Source organism: Eutrigla gurnardus, assembly GCF_963514095.1.
Source record: "Eutrigla gurnardus genome assembly, chromosome: 6".
In the NCBI taxonomy this organism is placed as follows: domain Eukaryota; kingdom Metazoa; phylum Chordata; class Actinopteri; order Perciformes; family Triglidae; genus Eutrigla; species Eutrigla gurnardus.
In genome coordinates, this window is record NC_139920.1 from 10688577 (window position 1) to 10709278 (window position 20702).

The 20702-nt window shown below is 43.0% G+C and overlaps 1 protein-coding gene across 4 annotated transcripts in view; it reads right to left on the reverse strand.

The window, feature by feature from the left end:
- The window catches only part of szt2 (SZT2 subunit of KICSTOR complex), a 94070-nt gene extending 74716 nt beyond the window's left edge, over positions 1-19354 (reverse strand). For 2 of the 4 annotated variants that reach the window (XM_084012507.1, XM_084012506.1), the window contains exons 1-26: positions 19189-19354; positions 17304-17429; positions 16702-16875; positions 15012-15182; positions 14344-14466; positions 13381-13543; positions 11172-11278; positions 9321-9531; positions 8885-9055; positions 8571-8802; positions 8360-8489; positions 7756-7901; positions 7435-7587; positions 7120-7234; positions 6551-6756; positions 6055-6291; positions 5356-5434; positions 5153-5241; positions 4541-4709; positions 4301-4418; positions 3019-3132; positions 2652-2852; positions 1988-2076; positions 1451-1589; positions 1044-1367; positions 722-917 (exon numbers count right to left, since the gene is read on the reverse strand). In XM_084012507.1, coding sequence (XP_083868633.1) covers positions 722-917; positions 1044-1367; positions 1451-1589; positions 1988-2076; positions 2652-2852; positions 3019-3132; positions 4301-4418; positions 4541-4709; positions 5153-5241; positions 5356-5434; positions 6055-6291; positions 6551-6756; positions 7120-7234; positions 7435-7587; positions 7756-7901; positions 8360-8489; positions 8571-8802; positions 8885-9055; positions 9321-9531; positions 11172-11278; positions 13381-13543; positions 14344-14466; positions 15012-15182; positions 16702-16875; positions 17304-17429; positions 19189-19212 — 4007 coding nt within the window. In that variant the 5' untranslated portion in view covers positions 19213-19354. Of the gene's footprint in view, positions 1-721; positions 918-1043; positions 1368-1450; positions 1590-1987; positions 2077-2651; positions 2856-3018; positions 3133-4300; positions 4419-4540; positions 4710-5152; positions 5242-5355; positions 5435-6054; positions 6292-6550; positions 6757-7119; positions 7235-7434; positions 7588-7755; positions 7902-8359; positions 8490-8570; positions 8803-8884; positions 9056-9320; positions 9532-11171; positions 11279-13380; positions 13544-14343; positions 14467-15011; positions 15183-16701; positions 16876-17303; positions 17430-19188 lie in introns of all 4 variants that reach the window. The other 2 variants (XM_084012508.1, XM_084012505.1) reach the window with 1 other exon arrangement.
- Between the last annotated feature and the right edge of the window lie 1348 nt (positions 19355-20702).

Consider the following 20702-nt stretch of genomic DNA (forward strand, 5'->3'; position numbering starts at 1 on the left):
GCCTTAACTGGATATCTTCAAGGCGCATAATACAAGATTGGGAGTATTTATATTGCCTCTCAACAGCTTTCAATGGCAGCTGAGCTGGCGGCTTGCAGCTAACTGTGGCAACAGTGCTAGCTACGCTCATGTGATGCTGTCTGTCAGGACGCTGTAACCACCGTATGAGAGCGGTGCAGCCACAAGCTAACCGGGGAGCACTAATATGCACTGAAAACACGTGCTCTGATAACAACACACACAGAGGGAGTGTTACTTCATCTCTGCTCAGGTAGACATTACAACACCAGTATGTAGGGAGTAGTGGATGAGTATATTAGACACAACCTAACTCTCTCTCTCTCGCTCTATGGGGACAAAGCCAAAACGTCAACGCCGCCAATATTCTTCTTTCACATATTGTTTACTCCTCATTAGTTGAGGTCCCAGATCTCAGACATGAGTTTATTGAGCACAATATTATTATTACTGACAAGAAGGAATGTCAAAACTACAAAAATAATTAATATAACGACATGGTAGGTTTGCAATGATGAAAAATTCTCACTGCAAAGAAATTTCACACTGAGTCCACTGAGTCTAGTTCTGCTGCAGAACAGGCCGCTGCTGTCTGGAAAGTGAATAACCTGACATATGATCTTAATAATCCAGATTAACACTGCAGTTCCTTGAAAACCTTTTCACATGGGCGCCAGTCTCTTCAAGCAAGTGAGCACAGTACCTGAAGAAGATGTCCCTGGGTGGGCGGCAGGAGTTGGGGTGTACAAGTTGCTCCTTCAGGTTCTCCAGGGAGCAGCAGTAGACGTAGACCGGACACTTTAATTGGCTGCCGTCACTGGTACTGTGCTGGGAAGCCTGCCTGCTGAAGCTGATGTGGAAATCTGCCTTTTGTGGTTCAGAGAATTGGACTCCCAGATCTGAAAGGTAGAAGTAGACAATATATATATAATATTTCACCTGTGATGTGTAAAATATGTATGTGGTGGTGTTGACTGCATAATATGTGGTTTTGACCACAACTCTGAGAAGAGCATCAGACCGACCTGAACCTGGGGTTCCAGTCTCTGGCTCCGACACTCTGCTGTCCCAGCTTTCCTGGACCAGGAGCAGGGAATCTGCGGGCCCAGTCTGGCCATCAGACCTTGGTGAGAGCACAGGGGATCTGGCGGTGAAGTGTCCACTGCTGGAGCTCTTTTGCAGATTACTGGGCAGACTGAGGCCGGACTCGGACCTCTCCAGTCCACTGGTGGAGCCAGACAGGGAGTCGGCCTGAGATTTGTTGCTGGGAGTCAGAGTGTCTTCTTCCTGTGTGCTGACGTTACTCTGAGGGTCTGTGTCCAGCCCCGACGCCATCAACATCAAAACGTCTGCAAAATAAACACAGCATCCGAGTTTAAGTCCTGCATTATGAAGAATGTGTTCAACACCTAAAACACGATTCGAGGCGTACCTGTGAAGGAGGCGGGGAGGAAGGTGAGGATGATCTCCTGGGAGCTGATGTACTTGACATAGCACCTCCACTGTGGCGCAGAGCAGCTCCTCTCCCCCAGCAAGTGTTCTTCATCCACGAGGTCTGCATTACTGAAACTCTGGGAAAACATTTTTACAGTGTTACTGACCTCAAGTGGACACATTAACCGTTCCACGTGGAGGATTTGGTGGCATCTAGTGGTGAGCATGCAAACTGCAACCAAATGATTACCCCTCCCTTATAAGTGACATATTGTCATTTTAGTGCTGTGTGGTGTATCTAATGTATACTAACCAGAAGACTTGATCATGCAGATGAAATGAATGACGAATAGTTAAAGAAACTTTATAAAGTGTTGCATTTCATAAAAACATATTTAGCGTGGTGGTGTTTGGCCCGTCGGTCGCCCTAAAGCAGTCAAGCTAGTAGAAACAATGTAATGTCTATGAAAACTTACAACATGCATGACTGACTTCCTGTTATGGCTGAACACATGTTTTTGATGTCTGGGATTACCTGTAAAGTGCTGGTGGATCCCATCACCTCTTTGCTGCTGCCAGTGGTGTGGAAGGACGCCATGGTGTCCTGTCTGCCCGGAGGCACCTCTGACAAAACACAAAACATAAGAGGCAAATATAGGATGAGCACATATAGGGCTCATCAGGAAACCCTTCCTGTATCTGGTACAAAACAGAAGTCATCATCTAAAAGCCCCGCAGATCTGTTAATGTCAGAAACACAGGCTGGAATAGCAGATGAGATCATAGATCTGTATATAAGACGTAACCATTGTGGTGTCACCCATTGGTTTGTAGACTATGGTTTTGAAGCCTCAAATTGGGCATTTTGGGCGTTCTTTGGGTCTTCTTTTCAACTTAAGTGTTGAAGTAATCTTATATATAGTATATAATTGCATTGGTAGCGACGGTTGTGAGGCCTTGCCAATCACAAAGTAGCCCCGCCCTAAAGCATACCTGCTTTATGGTCTCTGTGTCTGTAAATGGAACATAATTTACTCAATGAACATTATGCTGGATTGAAGACATGAAACTAGAGACTGAGACCATACAGTCATGCCTAAGCTGAGTTAATAAACCAAGTGATCATAAAATCAAGTCTCATAGACTTCCACACAATCAGAAGTTTGTCGCCTGGATGAGATGCAGAGACATGCACTGACCTTTAATGACAGGTAAGGAGAAGGGAGCAACATGGCCGTCCCGTTCCCGCTCTAAGATGTGGTGCATGAAGGCGACGTGGTCGCCGGCAGCCAACGGGACCTCTCTGTCACTGAGCTCGTTCTCCAGGCTGCTGTGGAAGAGACTCAGCAGGAGCTCGTTGGGCAGACAGGGGGAGCTGTGAAGCTGCTCCTCATTCTCCACTGCAGCAGACAAAAGATGAAGACACACATTACAACGAGGAACACTACCTGATTCTTAGAAAATTGTTTAAAAAAGTAGAGTAAGCTTCTGTAGAAAAGGTATGTATTTCATGATGGATGTATATAACTCTCATTGTTGAGGTTGTGCAGGTGCACCGTGTTTTACCTGTACTGAATGTGAGGAAGAAGATCTCAACCTGCTGGCATTTTGGGAGCAGCTGAATGAGGTCAAACTGGAAGGGAACCATATTAATGCTGTCATCACAGGCCAGGGCTTCTCCTGCAAACACAGGAAACACAGCCTCCACTTTACAATGGCAATAAACAGATTTGACACGACACAGAATACACAGATTGATGGAGTCAGTAGCTGCAGGGGACAGGTACGTGATTTTAACCTGTCATTATGAATGAGATCTTTACTGTCTGTCGTTTTTATTTCATTTATTTATATGTAAAGTGTCTTTGAGTACCTTTAAAAGCGCTATACAAATAAATGTATTATTATATTATTATTATTATTATTATATCTAATACAATCATATTGGTAAATTGGCAGAAACTTAACAGATCCAGTTATTCACAATTCTTTAATTTTGTGTTTTCTTTAAAGGTTCACTATATGACATTCAGAGCATTAATACTTCATCAAAGTATTGTAAGTGTAGGCCGTCTTGCTGAGCAGAGAATGAAGTCACTCTCCCTCTGTGTGTGTTGTTATCAGAGCTTCTCCGTGCTTTGTTGACATCGTTGTGCCTTTTAGTGCATGTTAGCTAGTTAGCAGGTTACGTAACAAGGGCATGCTTTCACACAATGCTTGGGGGGTATTATACCAGTATACCAGAGTATTTATCAGTATGATTTTCAATGTCATGAATACGGACGCTCCGGTTTCTATGATGCTGGCGCCGCATTTCAAAGGGTTACATTCATCCCATTTTAATGCCTTTGCTGAACTATATTACTTCATTCTGGTCAGGTTATGGGTCCAGCCACAGATCAGCTGATATTCACTCCCAATCAGCTGATACAAATTCTAAATAGTTTGATCGGTGGTCTCTCTAAAGGCTGATCAGAAGAGTCGATCAGATGACTCGTCGATTCTTAATTGAAATATTGCTAATACCCATTTGTCTGCTTTCAAGCCTGCTCTTTAATTCACTCTGAGAGCGACACTAGGGCGAGCCTCGATGTTTGTGTGATGCTGTCGGTGCCACTGATGTGTCAGTACTGTTGGTACACGCTGTGTGTTTGGTCAAGAGACAGAATATTAAATTATCAGTAGCGTTATAGCTGTAGCTTTTACTGTGAACAGTGCTTCTACAGTATTGCAACTTTTACTGCTGTAAAGCCTCTGAATGTTTCCTCCACCACTGCTGGACACCGTTTGAGATTTACAGTATGTGCGGTGTCATGTGACGATTTACCACATGTGCGTGTTTTATTACCTCTCACTTCCTTGAGTCCAGCTGGCAGTAAGCAGACCTGGTCCTTATTCTGACACAGCTGGCTCAGATACTCAAAGGTCATCATGGTGGACATACAAGCCAGATCCCTGGGAAAGATCTAGAACAAGACAGCAGGTCCCCATCAAACACAAGTTACCAGGTCTTCAACTAACCTGACATACAGAGACATTGTTGACCCTCAAATTGATCTCACAGTGAATGACTAGCTACTATACACACCGCTTGAGGGATCTCCTGGTACTTGAGGCCCTGGAAGTGGCGATGCTGGTCCATGCAGTTCATCACGACGCCGCTCTGCGGTTCCACCCAGCACTCCGTCACCAGGTTGAGCTCCGTGTCCACGTCGACAGCCTCCACCTCGGTGTCGTTGTCGTCATCAGTGGAGAAGCTGGATCCCCATGAAAGACACAACAGGGTGACAAATGTACTTGATGCCAGCATTGGACATGGGACGATATGAACATTTCATGTCACCATTATTATTATTATGGCCGAAAATAAATAAAATCCTATGTTGTCCCATCCCAGTTTGTTTTCTCTGAGCAACGCTAATGAGGTTATAAAATTAATCAGACAACGCACATGCAATTAAAAGAAATGAAACGTAGAGTCCTCTTTCTGGAGTCAACACTTACAACACTGCCAGGGTTTACAATGCCATAATGAAGGATTGTACATTTCTGGAACACGCCACAATCCTTAACCATAATCACAAGGTTTAGAGACAACCTGCTCATGCATCTCTTAGGAGTGCTTATGCATACTTGATCGGCCACTGAAGGAGCCCTTGGTGTTAGCAACCCAATCTAATATCATTAAAGATGGTCTTACCTGTCCTTCGTAGAGGTAGAGTGAGGTGGAAACAGGATGTACTGAACAATACAAGAGTGACTCTCTCTGTCCGTGTCCCCTGACATGCCCTGATAATAGAGATTCAATTCAAGGGAAACAAATTAGGGCCACTCGTAATACATGAATGTAAACAGACATTACAGCACTGAAAGTAAAGGGACCAATAGTTTGTGTTGTTTTACCTTCATTGGCAGTTCGATCACCATGTTTACAATGCCCTCCCCGCTGGCAGCAAAGTGAAATCCTTCTGATATCCGGATCCTTCAGACATCAAGAGAGATTTTCAGGCAACACGTTCCACAAAGCTGCTTATTTCGCATTAAATCAACCCAGCTGCTCGGTCCTGAAGCATTTATGAGCCAAACAGCATCCAAAAAGCGCAAATTAAATAGCACTTAGCTTCCAGGAATTGTTTTGTTCAGAACAGAGAACAGAACTGTTATTCAAGACTGCTTTGTCAGTCACACATGATGGTTTCTTAACACCACCATAAACATAGAATTTCAACTTAAATATTTTTAAAATGACAAAAAGTAAAAAATCTTTTAGCAATGTCGACATATACGCGAGCCAATATGCGCAGATATAAAATAACATTTTTAAAGAATCTAATAAGAAAGTACTGCTTGTGTTGTTACATAGATTGCCCAGCGTGTGCTATTACTTTCCATTACCATACAACCTGCTATACTGTTATACAGCACAGAGGACCAGGGTCCTTCACTGTAGCAAAATACAGTCAAGAAGTCACCTGACAATGTATACTTTCTTTTAATAAAAAAATAATATCGGAATCGGCTCTGAAAATCATATATCAGTCAGGCTCTTCTTGAAACGCTACTTGAGTATGTCCAAAACAAAAATAAAACAGATGAACTCACTCGGAGAGCATGGACAGGATGTGAGCGACGGCCTGCATGGCCACAGCCGGTCCTTGGCTGCTCTGCACGGCCCAAACCCAACGCTGGTGCAGGAAGTACCGGGACAGAGAGGCCAGGGTGGAGGAGGCCGTCCGGTTGGCCGCCATGCTGAGTGGGACAGAACTGTTGGCGGGCTGAGGGAAGTTCTCCATGTTGAAAATGAAAGGAGTCCTGAAGTCCAACGGCAGTTTCTCATACCTGCAAAGCATCCGTGGGTCATTTCATTAAAAAGCGTCCAGCTGGTAGCCGCTCACACACAGATGGACTCATTACACTTCAGTCAGTTGTAAACAATATTTCTGATTTAGAATCAGACCCACTAATCTTATTTAATGTCATTTTATCTTATTTTGAAAAATCCCATATTCATTTGAGAAAATGTCGGTATTGGAAAGGACATAAAGTATCAGTATGGTATCAAACTAACAGCCTGGTATCACCCTTCCCTACCACTGACCTTATGAGCAGTTTCTCCAGAGGCTTATTGAGCACCACCACACAGGGTCGGTCTGACAGTGCCGGTTTGGGAGCAGGGATGGAGGGAGATTTGGATGGTGACTGATGACCAACGACCTTCCTCTTGGTCTTCGGAGTCGCCTCTTTGTTCTGAACACGATGTGGGAAGCGAAGTTTGAGGATCTGCTCTCGCAGCTCGTCGACAATCTGATGGAAAACAAACGTCAGAATGGGCGACTGCAGGAAACATTCAGTCTTTAGTCTTTGGGTTTTCAATGGGCGATCTACAGGGATTTAAATTAAATTATGTATAAAGTAATTGGTGAAACACTTGAAAACTATGGCTGTCTTAGTTAATGTAACAATGACAAAATAAACTGAATCTGAATCTGAATTCTCACCTGATTTAATACCTCAATAAACATTATAAACATGAGTTTATGGTCCCAATCTCTGGTTCCAAGTCTTCAAACAATACAGCATGCTGTTCATTTAGTAAATTATGGTCGATTTAGAGTCAAAGAGACCAATATAACTGTCTCTGGTAGCATTATGACTCCCTGTATGTACCTTGTTTCTAACATGGGCTGGTGTACCAATGGGGAAGCCTAGACGCAGAACCATGCAAGGCGTCTTGGAGATGAGACGGACCAGGTAGAAGGAAGTGGGAGGCTGGTCCGACGAGCTGTGGAGACATAATTCATTTCAACTTTTTTTAATGTAGTTGGTGTTATATTTAAGAGCAAAAAGTGCTGTGACCTGAAACAGTGTTAACCAGCTTGTGACAACATCCTGGCCTTAATGTGAACATGAATATTGTGTAATGATTTCATGTGGAGTTTCTAACTGCAAGGTCAGTAATCGCTGCTGCATGCGTCGTCTCACCTGTATATGAGTTTAACATAGGAGTATCCCTCCACCAGCACAAAGCTGCTCCAGTCCCTCAGCAGCGATGTGAGGGCAGAGTGGGAAATACGACACTGAATGGTGCTGTAACGTCCATTGCTTCCAGCTGTGTGCAGGTGTTTGGGAACAGGCCTGGACGGACAAAATCAATAACAAAATGAAGGACTGACAAATGTGGCAATTGTAAAATATGGCCTACATCCACACCAGCCTCTTCGTTTTACCTTTATCTTCAGATATATATTCTAGTTTGTGTCAGAGAAGCTTTAAATAGTGAAAACACAACTATACATTTCTCACATGTCATGTTCAAGGATGATTGCAATGCGATGCATGTGCAGCCATCTCTGCCAGAAGTTGGCATCCATGGAGAGGATGGGCTTCCAATAGGAAGCAAACTGGGATTGAGAGGAGTCTTTGGATCCACTGTGCTGCAAGGACAGGACCTGGAGAGAGGAGATACATTCATTATGTGTCCAACCTCATCCCCAATAACTGGGGGAAGGCAGATTAGCAATGAGGAATGCATAGTGGCCATAATTCATTTTGTCATTTGTTGGTGCTCAAAGAATAAATGTAGTGTTTTATATTTTCCATCAAGAAATTCTATGTCCAAAAGCAGATACATCTGTTATAGCTATCTCCATAAAGTTCAGTTTCTCAATACTGTCTGATTTACTGTGTGACCTTTGGTTCCTACTGAACACATAAATCTTTAAAAACGCCTCACAAACGTGTCATTTTAGTTGTTACAAAGATAGCTGGTCATTGTCATTTTATCAAAGAAGCAGTGCATTCGTTGAGGACTATTTTCATTGTCAGATTAATCCACCAGTTCTCTTGGGCCAGACCAGTCTAGGTATTCTCAACATGCTGGTGTGATCAGTGAAGGTCTAAACAGTACCGGAGTCGTAGAGCCCGGAGGGATGTAGAACAGAGGAACTCCATTTTTGGTGCTCTCAGGAATCATGTAGTTCTCAGGAATTGAATTAAATGATTGAAGGTGCACCAACATCTGATCAGTCTGGTTGATGCTGGAAGGACACACAGCAGCACATCCTTATTTCATGTCCAACATGATGGTGAAAGGGCACTCTGTATTGACAGGTAATCACCTCTGCAGTGTGTTCCAGAAGCGTCGGATGACGGATGTGCGGTACGGGCTGGTAATGGGTTTCCTCTGGGTGCAGCTGATGTCATGCAGGATGTCGTAGCTTCCCTCCATGGTCACCTCCACCCTGGTGGTTCTCTTGGTGGGGTCCAGCGGCCAGGAGGCAGCTGCCAGGTACTCAATGTGCATGTTGTGTTTCCATAGCAGCACCAGCTTCACCTCCAGCTGAGTCCCACCTGAAGAAAGCAGGACTAAGCTCGAAGGCTGCTCTATCTTTTATGAGATGTTTGCTCTTGAGACTTTTGCAAAGTTGTTTACCTTTGGTGAGGCTGATCTCTCTGATGGTGTAGCCCTCTCTCAGTCGCACCGACACCACGCTGATTAAATGAGCATGAACTTCCTTCTCTGTGTGCTTCTTCCTCCTCATGACCAGGGCAGGGTTACCGCTGGCTGACACCAGGTGCTCATTGAACAGTTTGTGCTGGGAAACTACAAAAACAGTAAAGTAGTTGGTGTGTAAATCATCATAACTATCACAATCATCATCATCAATACCAATAAATCTATGTTGCATGGCATTTCATCGAGGAAACTAAAATTGCCACCTATCTCGACCTACCTAGCTCAAAGGGAATCAACACGGCTTGTAACGTAGTGGGATGAATAGTCTGATATAAATACATTTCACTTAATATTTCACTTACTTACATACACACTCAATTTCAAGACTTAAAAGCATGCATAGATATCTCACCACAGAAGTACTCTGAGTTCATAGACTCTGGGGTGTTCAGGAAGGAGTACATTAAGAAGGCCTTGTGGTAGGTATTCATCTCCTGGCTGTTCGGGTCCACATCAGGACAGCTGGGCAGGTATGAGCCAAAGGTGGCTAATGAAATGAACTTCATCAGCTCTACGTTGGGGATGTAGCCAAAGCTGCAGTCGTAGGAGTATGCACCGCCAACCTGGAGAAGAGCAGTCAGAGACTTCAGTATACTACTAGTCGGAAAGATGGTATCGCAGACGTCCAGCAAACTGAGGACATAATTCACCTGAATCGGTGGTTCAACACAAGCAGTTATGATATGAGCCTTTTCTGTGCCGTGTTCCCTTTACGCTGTCAGTTGGGCACGGTGATTGTGTAACTACGAAATAACGTTTTCTCAATGGTTGGTCTAGTGCAGGCATCACCAAATGGTGGACCTCAGTCCGGGTCCGGACCGATTGATGGTTTTGTTCGGACCCATGACCAATCTCCAATGAATTCATGAGAATGGATCATTTTCCTGGAGCATAATCTTTTTTTTAGACAGTGGGCGCAGCCTAGCAACGTGCAAACGAATGTTCCCTAAAGGTATCACGATCCCCAGCTCCTCCTAGCTGAGTGCCTGGTGTCCCTGAGCAAGACACCTCACCCTAATTGCTCCTGACGAGCTGGCTGTCGCCCTGCGTGGTTGACTCCGCCGTCGGTGTGTGAATGTGTGAGTGAATGGGTGAATGTCAGTCATTACTGTAAAGCGCTTTGGAGAAAAGCACTATATAAATGAGGATTACCATTTATAGGACAATTGTGAAGGAGTGCTTGAACGCCGTTACTGAGACATTATTTGAGGGGAAACAAAGAGACGAGTTGTGTTCTGTTTTCTTTAACTTGAAATAAAGGCCTTAAGTTCATTTGCATGGGACTACTTTTATCTATGGTAAAATAGCTAGTTGATTACTATACAAGTGTTGAAAATTGACAATAAATATTGTTGAAACCATATGAAAATGTGGGGTAGGCTATAAGACACAAGTTGGAGTTGTGAGGTTCGGACCTTCAGTGGAGGAAACTTTAGTAACTGGACCTCTGACTTTTAATTGAATACCCCTGGTCTAGTGTTAGCGGTGCTGAAATAAAGAAACACACGTCTTTGTGTAGCCAAAGAGAGAAGTTGTTTGTCTATTCATCAATCATTTCTAGAAATAAAATTAAAGAAAAAGGATATGCATCTTTCAGGACCTTCCATACTTACCATAAGTTCACTACTTAAGGAGAAAAATCAAGATGGCTGGTGTTACCATGATTTAAAGCGCCACTATTTTGCTTTCATAAATTCATAAATTGTATTAATTTGTGATCTTTTTCTTGTTAATTTGACTCTTTAATCTCTTAATCTTATCCTCTGTAGTTTTTTCTCCGAATATTACATCATAGTATAACATTTCTTCCACTTCTGAGTCAAGTCATTTTAGTCACAGAAGCCCTCTTGCATAACAGTTCTTTGAGCTGGAGTAATTGACTACATCATCATGCACACAATTATTCTTTTTAGATAGCATGGTTATTCATATCCCTGTGTGCATGAACATTATCCTCAAATCAAATCTCAGCCTTCCTCTATTGTATCTTATCATCCGAGTTACAAAAGAAGTTGAGGATAAACTCAGTGCAGCAATCAAACCTGTAACACTGGTGTGCAAGTACACATTTGAAACAATTCCAAAGGGTTCTGATCAAAGAAAAAGTTCAAGTAAGCACACAATGGAAACTAATGACAACACTGTCTCCATTAAAAAGAAGCTAGACTGAGATACTGAGACACTGAGATGTTCTCGTCTTTACCTGCACAAAGGAGCAGGCAATGGTTCCACTCCTGAGCTGGTTCAGCAAGGCTTCACACACGGCGACATCAGGAACGCTCGTCACTCCGTCTGTGATGATAATGATACCTGGAACACACACAAATTAAATTATTAATTATCATTACATGATATACTTACAGACTGTAAATAACAAGTAGACGTAGTAAAGGACTGTGGAGGAGCGACGGTGGATCTGACGAACACAAGCAGCAGAGCAGAAACCTTACTGGATCTGGATCCATCTGGATTCTGGTGTGAAGCCGGTAACAAAGTTAGCTTCATAATTCAAGGTTAACTTTACAGCTAAGTGTTGAAGTCTCTTAGAAGCTTATTATATTGGTAGCATGGTAGCGACCTGCCAATCACAAGGTAGCCCCACCCCAAATCATACCCTGCTTTCTGGTCTATTTGAATCTAACTGTACCGTAATTTCATAAATTATGTAGTTTTTAGGAGTATATAAGCACGGTATGGAACCCAATACCCGATACTGGTATCGGTGCATCTCTTCTTTGGATTCACATATATTTTCAACACTGTCCCAAAAACTATTTAAAACATCCATATCTATTTTATATTGCTGTGAAGATCTTCTTAAAAGACTGGATTCATTCAAGTTTTTCCACCAAAAACAACATTTTACAGAGTTACATCTGAACAAATCAAAATAGCTGTAATTTACCTTCTACCAATTGCCATTTCACAGAGTGGACCTCTGTTAGCCATTAATCTCTGTGCTGAGTCAATGGGCCCTAGTTTCGTAGACCGGCGCAGGGTGGCGCAGCCGGCGCAGTGCAAGTTTCGACCCGCGCAGCCTTGCGCACCGTCAGTTTGGCAGTTTGGTGGATCGCCTGCGCCAAGATGGGTGTGGCGGCGCAGCAGGGGGAGGCGTCACAGATTCAGCTTGGCGTAGCGGAAGTTTCGTGGCAAAAAGCCTCGCCGAGACTGCGCTGAAAGCTCGCCAGCTCCGACCTGGTCTACTTTCGACGCAAGGCGTAAGGCGTAAATAAAGTCCATTCATTCAATGCGAATCACAGCTGGCGGATCGGAAGTTTGGCTGACGGCGCGCAGTGCGCACACGTCACCGAGACCTCACAGGCAGGTTTCCACAGTTCCAGGCACATTTACATGCAATAAATAATCACAACAAACACTATTTAATGCAACTAACTGAATCAACACGTGAATTTATATCTATATAGATTGTCCCGTCACATCTGACGTCAGATCAAAGGCGGATGGCACGCGTAACGGAAACTCAGCCTCTCGGACCAAAACATCTCCCTCTCTCTATCCTGTTTTTTATAATATCGGCATTGTTATTATTATGATACGCGCGCACAGCGGCGGCGCTGCTTCTGTCATCGGGTTGTCAAGTGACGGAACTTGCACTGAACCTCCCCTAACGCATTAAAGGAGAGGAGAGGAGCTCATTTGATTGGTGAAGATCTGAATCGGCTGTGTTTATCCCAGTCCACGCCTCGTCTCCTCCTCGTCTCCCACTCACGCCTTCTTCTCCTCCCTCTTTCCCACTTGCGCCGGTGGGCGAGACGGGAGGTGTGCCTGCGCTTGCCTGCGCCGGCCTGCGCGGTGCACGAAACTTGCAAAGTCCAGGCGGACACACCCCGTCGGCGCGGCGCAGGTGCGCTGAAAGCTGACTGCGCCTGGTCTACGAAACTAGGGCCCACTGTGTTTACTCTGAGCAGCACGATGGGAATGAATTACAGCATAACACGAGTCAGATTCGGTCAGATGCTCCAAATGTTTTAAGGTTGTTCCTCCACAGCTTATTTTGGAGTTGCAGTTGGGACAAATGATGACAAATCACTGATGCTGAAGAACTTCCACACCACATGTTGTGCGTCTTACTCTGTACCGCTGTGAGCTGACGTTAAATCATTATTATGCAGCAGCTGCACGAGTCTAAATGTGACAAAAAAATATGAGACTGATCAGCAAGGCACCAGTCACATCTGATTAGCTGAAAACCGGACCGTTTTGATCAGCTGCCACTGGATTAGTCCATCCCTTATAGTTTCTTAATGATGCAGTAGCTGCCCAGTTAAAGGCCTGGTTGTTAGAGGGCTATTGACCCCCCGAAGGAGGTTCTAGAAAACAATTCAGCAACTCAGCAAGAGAGGAGCTCCGAACCCTGAAAACAAACGCTTCAATTTCTAGGACAAACCTACCTGCGCTGGAGTTCGGAGGCAGCAGCTGAAGGGCCAGGATGCCCTGGCGTACCATGCTGACCAGACCCATATCAGCTGACACCATGGAAAAGCCTTGCCTCCTGTGGGGCTGGTCATCTAGGATGTTGCTATGGAGACCTGAGTTCTGAACTGGCTCTTCAGACTAAAAGGCACAGGAAAAAATAAATGTCACACTTCTTTCTACCACCAGTAAAAACTTCTAATACGGAGAAGGCAGCTTCTCAAGAGTAACTGCACCCGCCGTCTCCACCCTGATCTTGGAGATCTAGTGAAAGTGGCACAACCATGGACTCTAGATAAAAAAGGAATGTAGTCATCGTGACTCATTGGTTTGTGGACTATGGATTTAAAGCCTCAAGTTCAGCAATTTTGCAACCAGTGATGGAAGTGACCATATTTGGACTGTGGAGGAGCGATGGATGGATCTGATGTACACAAGAGCAGCGACTTTACTGGATCTGGATCCATCTGGATTCTGGTGTGAAGCTGTTAACAAAGTTAGCCCTAAAGCATCCCCTGCTTTCTGGTCTATTTGACCCATAATTGACTAAATGAACATCATGCTGTATTAAAGAAGACCTGATGTTTACAATGTGTACTGAGATAATTAATCAAGTGAGAAATAGGGTAATTTTCTCAAAGACTTCATTCTGCAACCAGAGGAGTCGCCCCCTGATGGCCAGCAGAGAGAATGCAAGTCAAGTCCAAGGCACATCAGCTTTGGTTTCGCTTTTCAGAACCAGATGTTGCCACCTGATTTTCAAGCGATATGTGATCCTGCAATTATCGTGTAATCTTGTGAGCATCTAGCTGCTGTGTGTTCCTGGTGACGAAGGATACATCTCAACCAGTGCAACAGTGGAGCTCTATCACACACAGACACACACCTTTTAATCAAAGTTTTCTACATCTTAAAACACAATGCGAATGCTGCTCACTCGCCTGTTCATGCTCCTGATGGAGGACTTCTGCGATGTTGCTCTCCACTGCTCTGAGCTGCTGGTAGATGTGATGTAGGAACTCAACGAGGTCTGTTCTATCAAGCTGACAGCCCTGAACCAGAACCTGCAAGGGGGACCAAGGCTGTCAGGGGACTGTAACAACATCTGCAGCAGCTTTATGCATCACACATGGAAACAAATCAAGCTGATTCAACTAAATAACCTCAAAACACAGGATGTCCTGGGAACAGGAGGACGCTGTGCTTCATTAATGAGTCCCTTTTTAAACAGTAGTGGCTGCTGATTTTTACCATTAAATCCCTAAGTAACTGCATTATGGTTAGCATTCAACGTTTGATGAAAGTGACGTATCTGCAGCTAAAAAAGAGGTGAGCCACAATCTGTTGCTACGTCATGCAGATCAGACAGAACTCAGTTATAACATTATCATGATGCGTTGAATGTGAATGTGTAAAATGTAGTTTTTGGTGAGGAACCTGAACAAATCTAGTTGTTTGAAGAGCATATTTTCACAAGATAAATTAGATATTATTCAGGGAATTATCACCTTTTTTGTTTTTTAAAGCACTGGTATTGGAAGTATTGGAACATTTCTACACAAAACACCAGTAAAGAAAAACAGGATGACACTGAAGCTACTGTAATGACCTGATGGGAAGTGAGGCCAATAATTGAGGAATACGCCAAGATGGTGATGAAGATCTTGGGCTGGAATAGTTGATCAGTTCCAGGGACTTTGAATGGTTGAGTCAGACCAGCCAGACACCTCGACAGGGCATGAAACACCTCATCGAAGATCATCTCGCCTGTGCTGTCGTCCTGCAGAACAGAAAACACAATTCAGTCCTGCAACATAAGGCATTACTCCTGAGTTAACGTCTACACTGATAGCAACAGCTGTGGAACTGTAGCATAAAGAGAGAATCCCGTTCCAAAAGGAAAAATATCACAATTAGAGGAGTAGCCCCCTGATGGTCAGTAGCGAGAATGCGAGTTTAAAGCATAAAGAGTTCTGCCTTTTAAGATCACTGTAAATAATAAAATAAATAAATAACGATAACAATCAGAAATGTATTCTCTCAACCACCATAGCTCAATCACAAATAATTAACTATGAAACACAATGAAAGAGACTATTTTCCATTTTCCCCTGGCGGTGTGACTGGAGCAGATGAAGTTAAAATAAACACTTTCTCTCCCTGTCATGCCACTTGCATGGATGAATTCACATGAATATCCAACTAAACCATTTACATACAAATAGGAGACACCCACCATGCGTTGTCACTCAATGTTTGTGCACTGGATGTTTTAAAGCAAGCAGCAGAATTGGGTCCCTCCCTGATAAAACTGATGAAATTAAACAGATGTGTGAGAATGTCTCGTGGATTCACAGTGAGGAGCGAGGGCGAGCGTCACCTGGGCTCAATGGTAAAATTAGTTTTAGTTTTCATCCTCACAATCGCAGATTTTAACTCGGGGAAATGAAAGTGAAACTTTAAATTGTGTTCTGTGATTCTTTATAAGCCTGTGGTTTAACAGTAAAGCATGTGGAACTACAGTAGATGACAACCAGAGATTAATCTGTGTCAGCAGTGCAGGCTATTATGAATGGGTCATGCACATTCAGTAGACCCGGGTAATATTTCTCTTCTGGAAAAAACTACTAATTTCTTTTCAACACAGTTCGGAAATAATAACATATTTATTTGGGGAAAATATTTCATACACAAATGTAATTTCTTGAAGACCTATTTTTGCTGCATACATGAATGAGATTATACATACGATACAAAAGATGTGTAAAGTTTTGTAAAACGCAAAATGCTAATTTTCTTATATCTATGCACTTTGATTTATGACTGACCACTTGTATTTCGTTTTGTTATTTTTATGATCCTCATTCCCTTTTTCTTTTTTGTTATCCCTTGCTCAGCTGAATATGACATGTGCCTTTTTTCCCGTCGATCATTTTCCCCTCAGAGCAATGCCTGATGGGATATAATGCTAGGTTAGTGTACACTGTTCAAGATGAACCGCGGGATGCTTTGAGTCCACAAAATAAGGTTCAATAATCTCACTATACATTCAGACAGAACTATAACATGTAGAACTCACTTTATAGTGAGTGATTTCGGCCACATAAATAAAAAAAGGTATATTTTCCACCATGAATTTACAAAGCAATTAAGTGAAACTAAATTAATGATATATCTGCTGCTGCTGGAAGAAGAACAACCACTTTTCCATCTCCTTTGTGTCAACTGCATTTGTTCAGATAGTTAGATAGTAAGTCAGGAGCGTTATTTACCAACCATGAAAGTGTGTTAAGTCTTACCACAATCCCTGTGGAGGGGCTCAGGTCCAGCTCAATGATGAAGCGGTACCTCCGGGCCAGGAAGGTGGCTCGAGTGGACGGCATCAACATGTAGGGGGACATGGTGGGGGAGAAATCCGTCTGCCATCCTTTAGGTAAGACACTCAGCAAGTCCAATTCATTCTCTGAGTTCAGCTGTAGGTGAAGTCAAACATGACATCAGTGACTGATCACTCACGACATGTATGTGGTTCAGGAATAAGCACCTTTCAGGAAAATACAACATAGAAAAGCAACAATATTGAATTCAAGGATTCTGCATGTGGTGCCCATATAGAGAGAAATTAGTTCTCATTCAACGGTTAAAATTAATTTCACTACCAAACTCTGATCAGTTTGGGCCAAATTTGAAGATATTCCCTCAAGGCGTTCCCAAGATAACGAGAGAATAGGAGGAATGTGAGGTCACAGTGACGTTGACCTTTGACCTCCAAATTCCAATCAGTTCATCCTGGAGTCCTTTGGGAGGGGGGGGGGGTCGACTTGGAGGCCCCCGTCCTCCTGATTTATTAGGCATTCTGGTTAATCAAACCATGTTCTATGAGGAATAGGAAGTAACTCACCAGTTCAGGCTTTGATGCAGGCCAGATGACTTGGTTAAGTTTACCAAGGAACCACGCCAGACGCACATTCCTGGAGATCCGATACTCCTCCTTCATCAGCAGGAAGATCCGGTCAGCCTCCTCCACCTTACCACGGGAGACATGCATTTTAAGACCTTACTTTAGCCAGGATAATCGTGACACAATGTTTTGATATTGTCCCCTGCTACGATATAGAGACGGCACTTGATTCCAGCTCACTTGTTTTTTTGTTATTTCTTTATTATGTTTTCCTTTTGTAGAACACAGATAGACAGATTGTACATATGTTGTATGCCAACTGGGCACAAAACACACACACACACACAAAATGAATAAAATAAAATAAATAAGAAATACAAAAAATAAATAAAGGGTAGGATATACCCTTACATTAATAACAAAATCTACATCTAGTTTATAGGGGAATGCACATGTTTTTAAACACAAAATACATGTGTTTTTAAACAAAAAAATCTGTCATGAGTTGACATCTGTCAATGTGATTAAAAGAAACAAAATGATGATTTATGACCTTTAATGGCTATCGCTGTTCACAATCTAGTTACCCTGAATTAATGGTCGGCCAATTAATGGCATTTTGAGATGATCGGCATCGGCCAATGCCTGCGCTCATGGGGCTGATAAACAAAAAATGTCTGCAGACACATCTGTGAGGACCATCTGTAGGCAGCCTTGCGGAGCCATCGCAGAACAATCCGCTTGCCGCCGGCCCCGTGAGCTGCCGGCCACTCAAGCCTTCTTATAGTATTGTAGTAAATGGAGAGTCCGCTCCGCTCACTGCCAGCCCAGCTGAAGTGAGTCTTAAGTGAGGTCCTACCCCAGCGGAGTGCACAGCTCGTCTCGCTGGGCGCCTGGCTCGGCTCGTCTCGCTGGGCACCTGGCTCGGCTCGCGGAGCAAAGCCGGCTGTCACGGGGCCAGCTCTCGTGGGCGGTGTGGTGAGCAGAGCGGACACCATTTTTGTTATAAAAGTTCCACTCACACCCCTAGTCTGAAGTGAGGTCCCACCACTGATCTGTAATAGGCTTATAGTGTCTGTAGGTCCCGCCCCCTATCGCAATTTGTTATTATTAATTATTAATTAATTAATTATTTCAAGGTTGTTTATTTGTCACGTGCACAGATGAGATGCAACATAAAACAACAAAAACATGATATCGGCATTGTAGATCGGCCTTCGGCCGCCCTGCTCTCTAAATATCGGCATCGGCCATTGAAAACCCCACATCGGTCGACCACTGCCCTGAATCCACCGACTGGTATCTTTTTCAATCACATTTCTACTTGTATTAATAGTCTTCCTGTCATAGACACAATCCCGGAAAATGGGTACCATTACAAGTTAAGATTTTGCTCAAATATAATAAATTATAACTTTTATGGCGAATTCACCAAAAGATGCAACTTATTTTCAATTTGTCAAATACAATGTAATAATACTTATAATACACGTTTACCACTGACCAAAGCAACACTGAAACACATTATTAATTCAGCTAATTTGGTGCTGGATGAAAATGTAAGCAAGGGCCTGCACGGTCTAAGCACTGTGCTAAACCAATGTGTAAACTTTAATGTAACCAGAGACGTGCCGCGGCTCGTCTCAACTTGGCAGCTCGACTGTTTTTGCTAGCTGTCGAGCTAACCTACAGCTAACACACATTTCTGCTCGTCCGGAGATGTTAGCAAAGCTTTACTTGCTGGAGGCTATTCTTATCGATGCCTCGCTTCACACTGGACTTAGTTATGACCGTTAGGACGAACAATCAGATGGAAACGTGCGCTTGTTTTCGCCAACCAATGCAACACCTGTGCGGTGTAAGTGTATATTAAAGGCGGTGTTACCTCGTTGTCCTGTCTCTCTGCCATGCCGGGGTTAGCATAGGGACTGCGGGGCCGTTAGCGAGCCTCGGCGGGCGAGGGTTCACTTTGGTTGGTGAAAAACAATCCGTCCCAATACTTGTTTATCATCTGTCTTGTCAGGTGTTCGCATGGGTGTTCGTGGAACAGCGTCAGTCTGCACAGCCTGACAGCGCACACATCTTCCGGTAAAATCTTTCAAAATAAAACGTACTTCACGCATGGAAATGGGCATATTTCAAATACAAAGTAGTGTATAGCTATAATTTATATAGCATAAACCTGGTGAATGTAAGAAATCTATTAACATGTTTAATTACAAACAACCATTAATGTAATAGAAATTGTCAAATATATTTATTACATATAATTGTTTTGATAAGACAATATTCACGGGGGGTATGTTGACATGACAACAATAGAAAATGAACATAAAATGAACTAAAGCTGAATCCCATCAGCTATGATGGCTTACTGGGCCATTTGAATAGAAGCACTGATAATGTTTTTAGTAACACCTAGGGACTAGGATTTAAAGACAAAATATTTTTAGTACTGTATTAGAACTACACAACAACCAGTGAAGAAGTCAAGCTGGTAACAAGTTAACAGCAACAGACATTGTCTTCTTCCTTTCTCTTCTGTTAAAGAAGTGTTACTGTTAACTTTTAGACACATTAAAGCTGCATGCTTAGAACAGGCCCTGATTATGTAAATTGTCTAAAAGTGATACCATATCTAATTCCTCTCTCCGTTAGAGAAGCTGCAGGTCAAAATAATGTCATTTATTAACATCAATTACTGTACTGTAGATTGGTTCAATCAGAGTATGATTTTGTATTTTTTTTTATTATTATTATTAAAGCTGATTCTGCTATAAGTAATGATATAGTTTTCGTCACAGTAGTGGTCAGCGTATAATGTGTTTGTTATACAGTGGGTATTTTTTACACTATTATAATATAAACTGTGCACTGTCCCTATTTAAATAGATAAAATTACAATACACCGTGTTACTTCTGATTTCAGGTTTTGAGGATGGCTTTGTACCTAATAAATAATGTGACTATAAGCTTTTGTTTTGGGATCAAATTAATTCCACTTCCGTGGATCTCGTTACCAAGCAGCACGTGATCCGGAAGCGTCACCACTTCCCTTTTTTTTTGTGAAAACAGTGAAACGGCTCACTACACCGTGAAACTAACTAGTGAAATGATGCCAAATTAACAATGAAGACGTTCAAGTACCTGGTTTATAACAGCAGACTCAGCCTCAGGAGTAGCGAAGCCACTGGCCACATTTAACTGGCTCTTTCCACCTTTTGCTACTCCCTTGAGCATCCATGCTCCTACTCGTCTAAGGGATTTTACTGCCCAGAGAAGGGGCTGCCAGGTAGCTTCAGAGTTCCTCTATCAAGCTAAACTTCTTGTAGAAAGTCCAGATTACACATTTTGTCACCTTTGCTCCCCGTTACTCTCTGTGAATTAATTAAAATACAT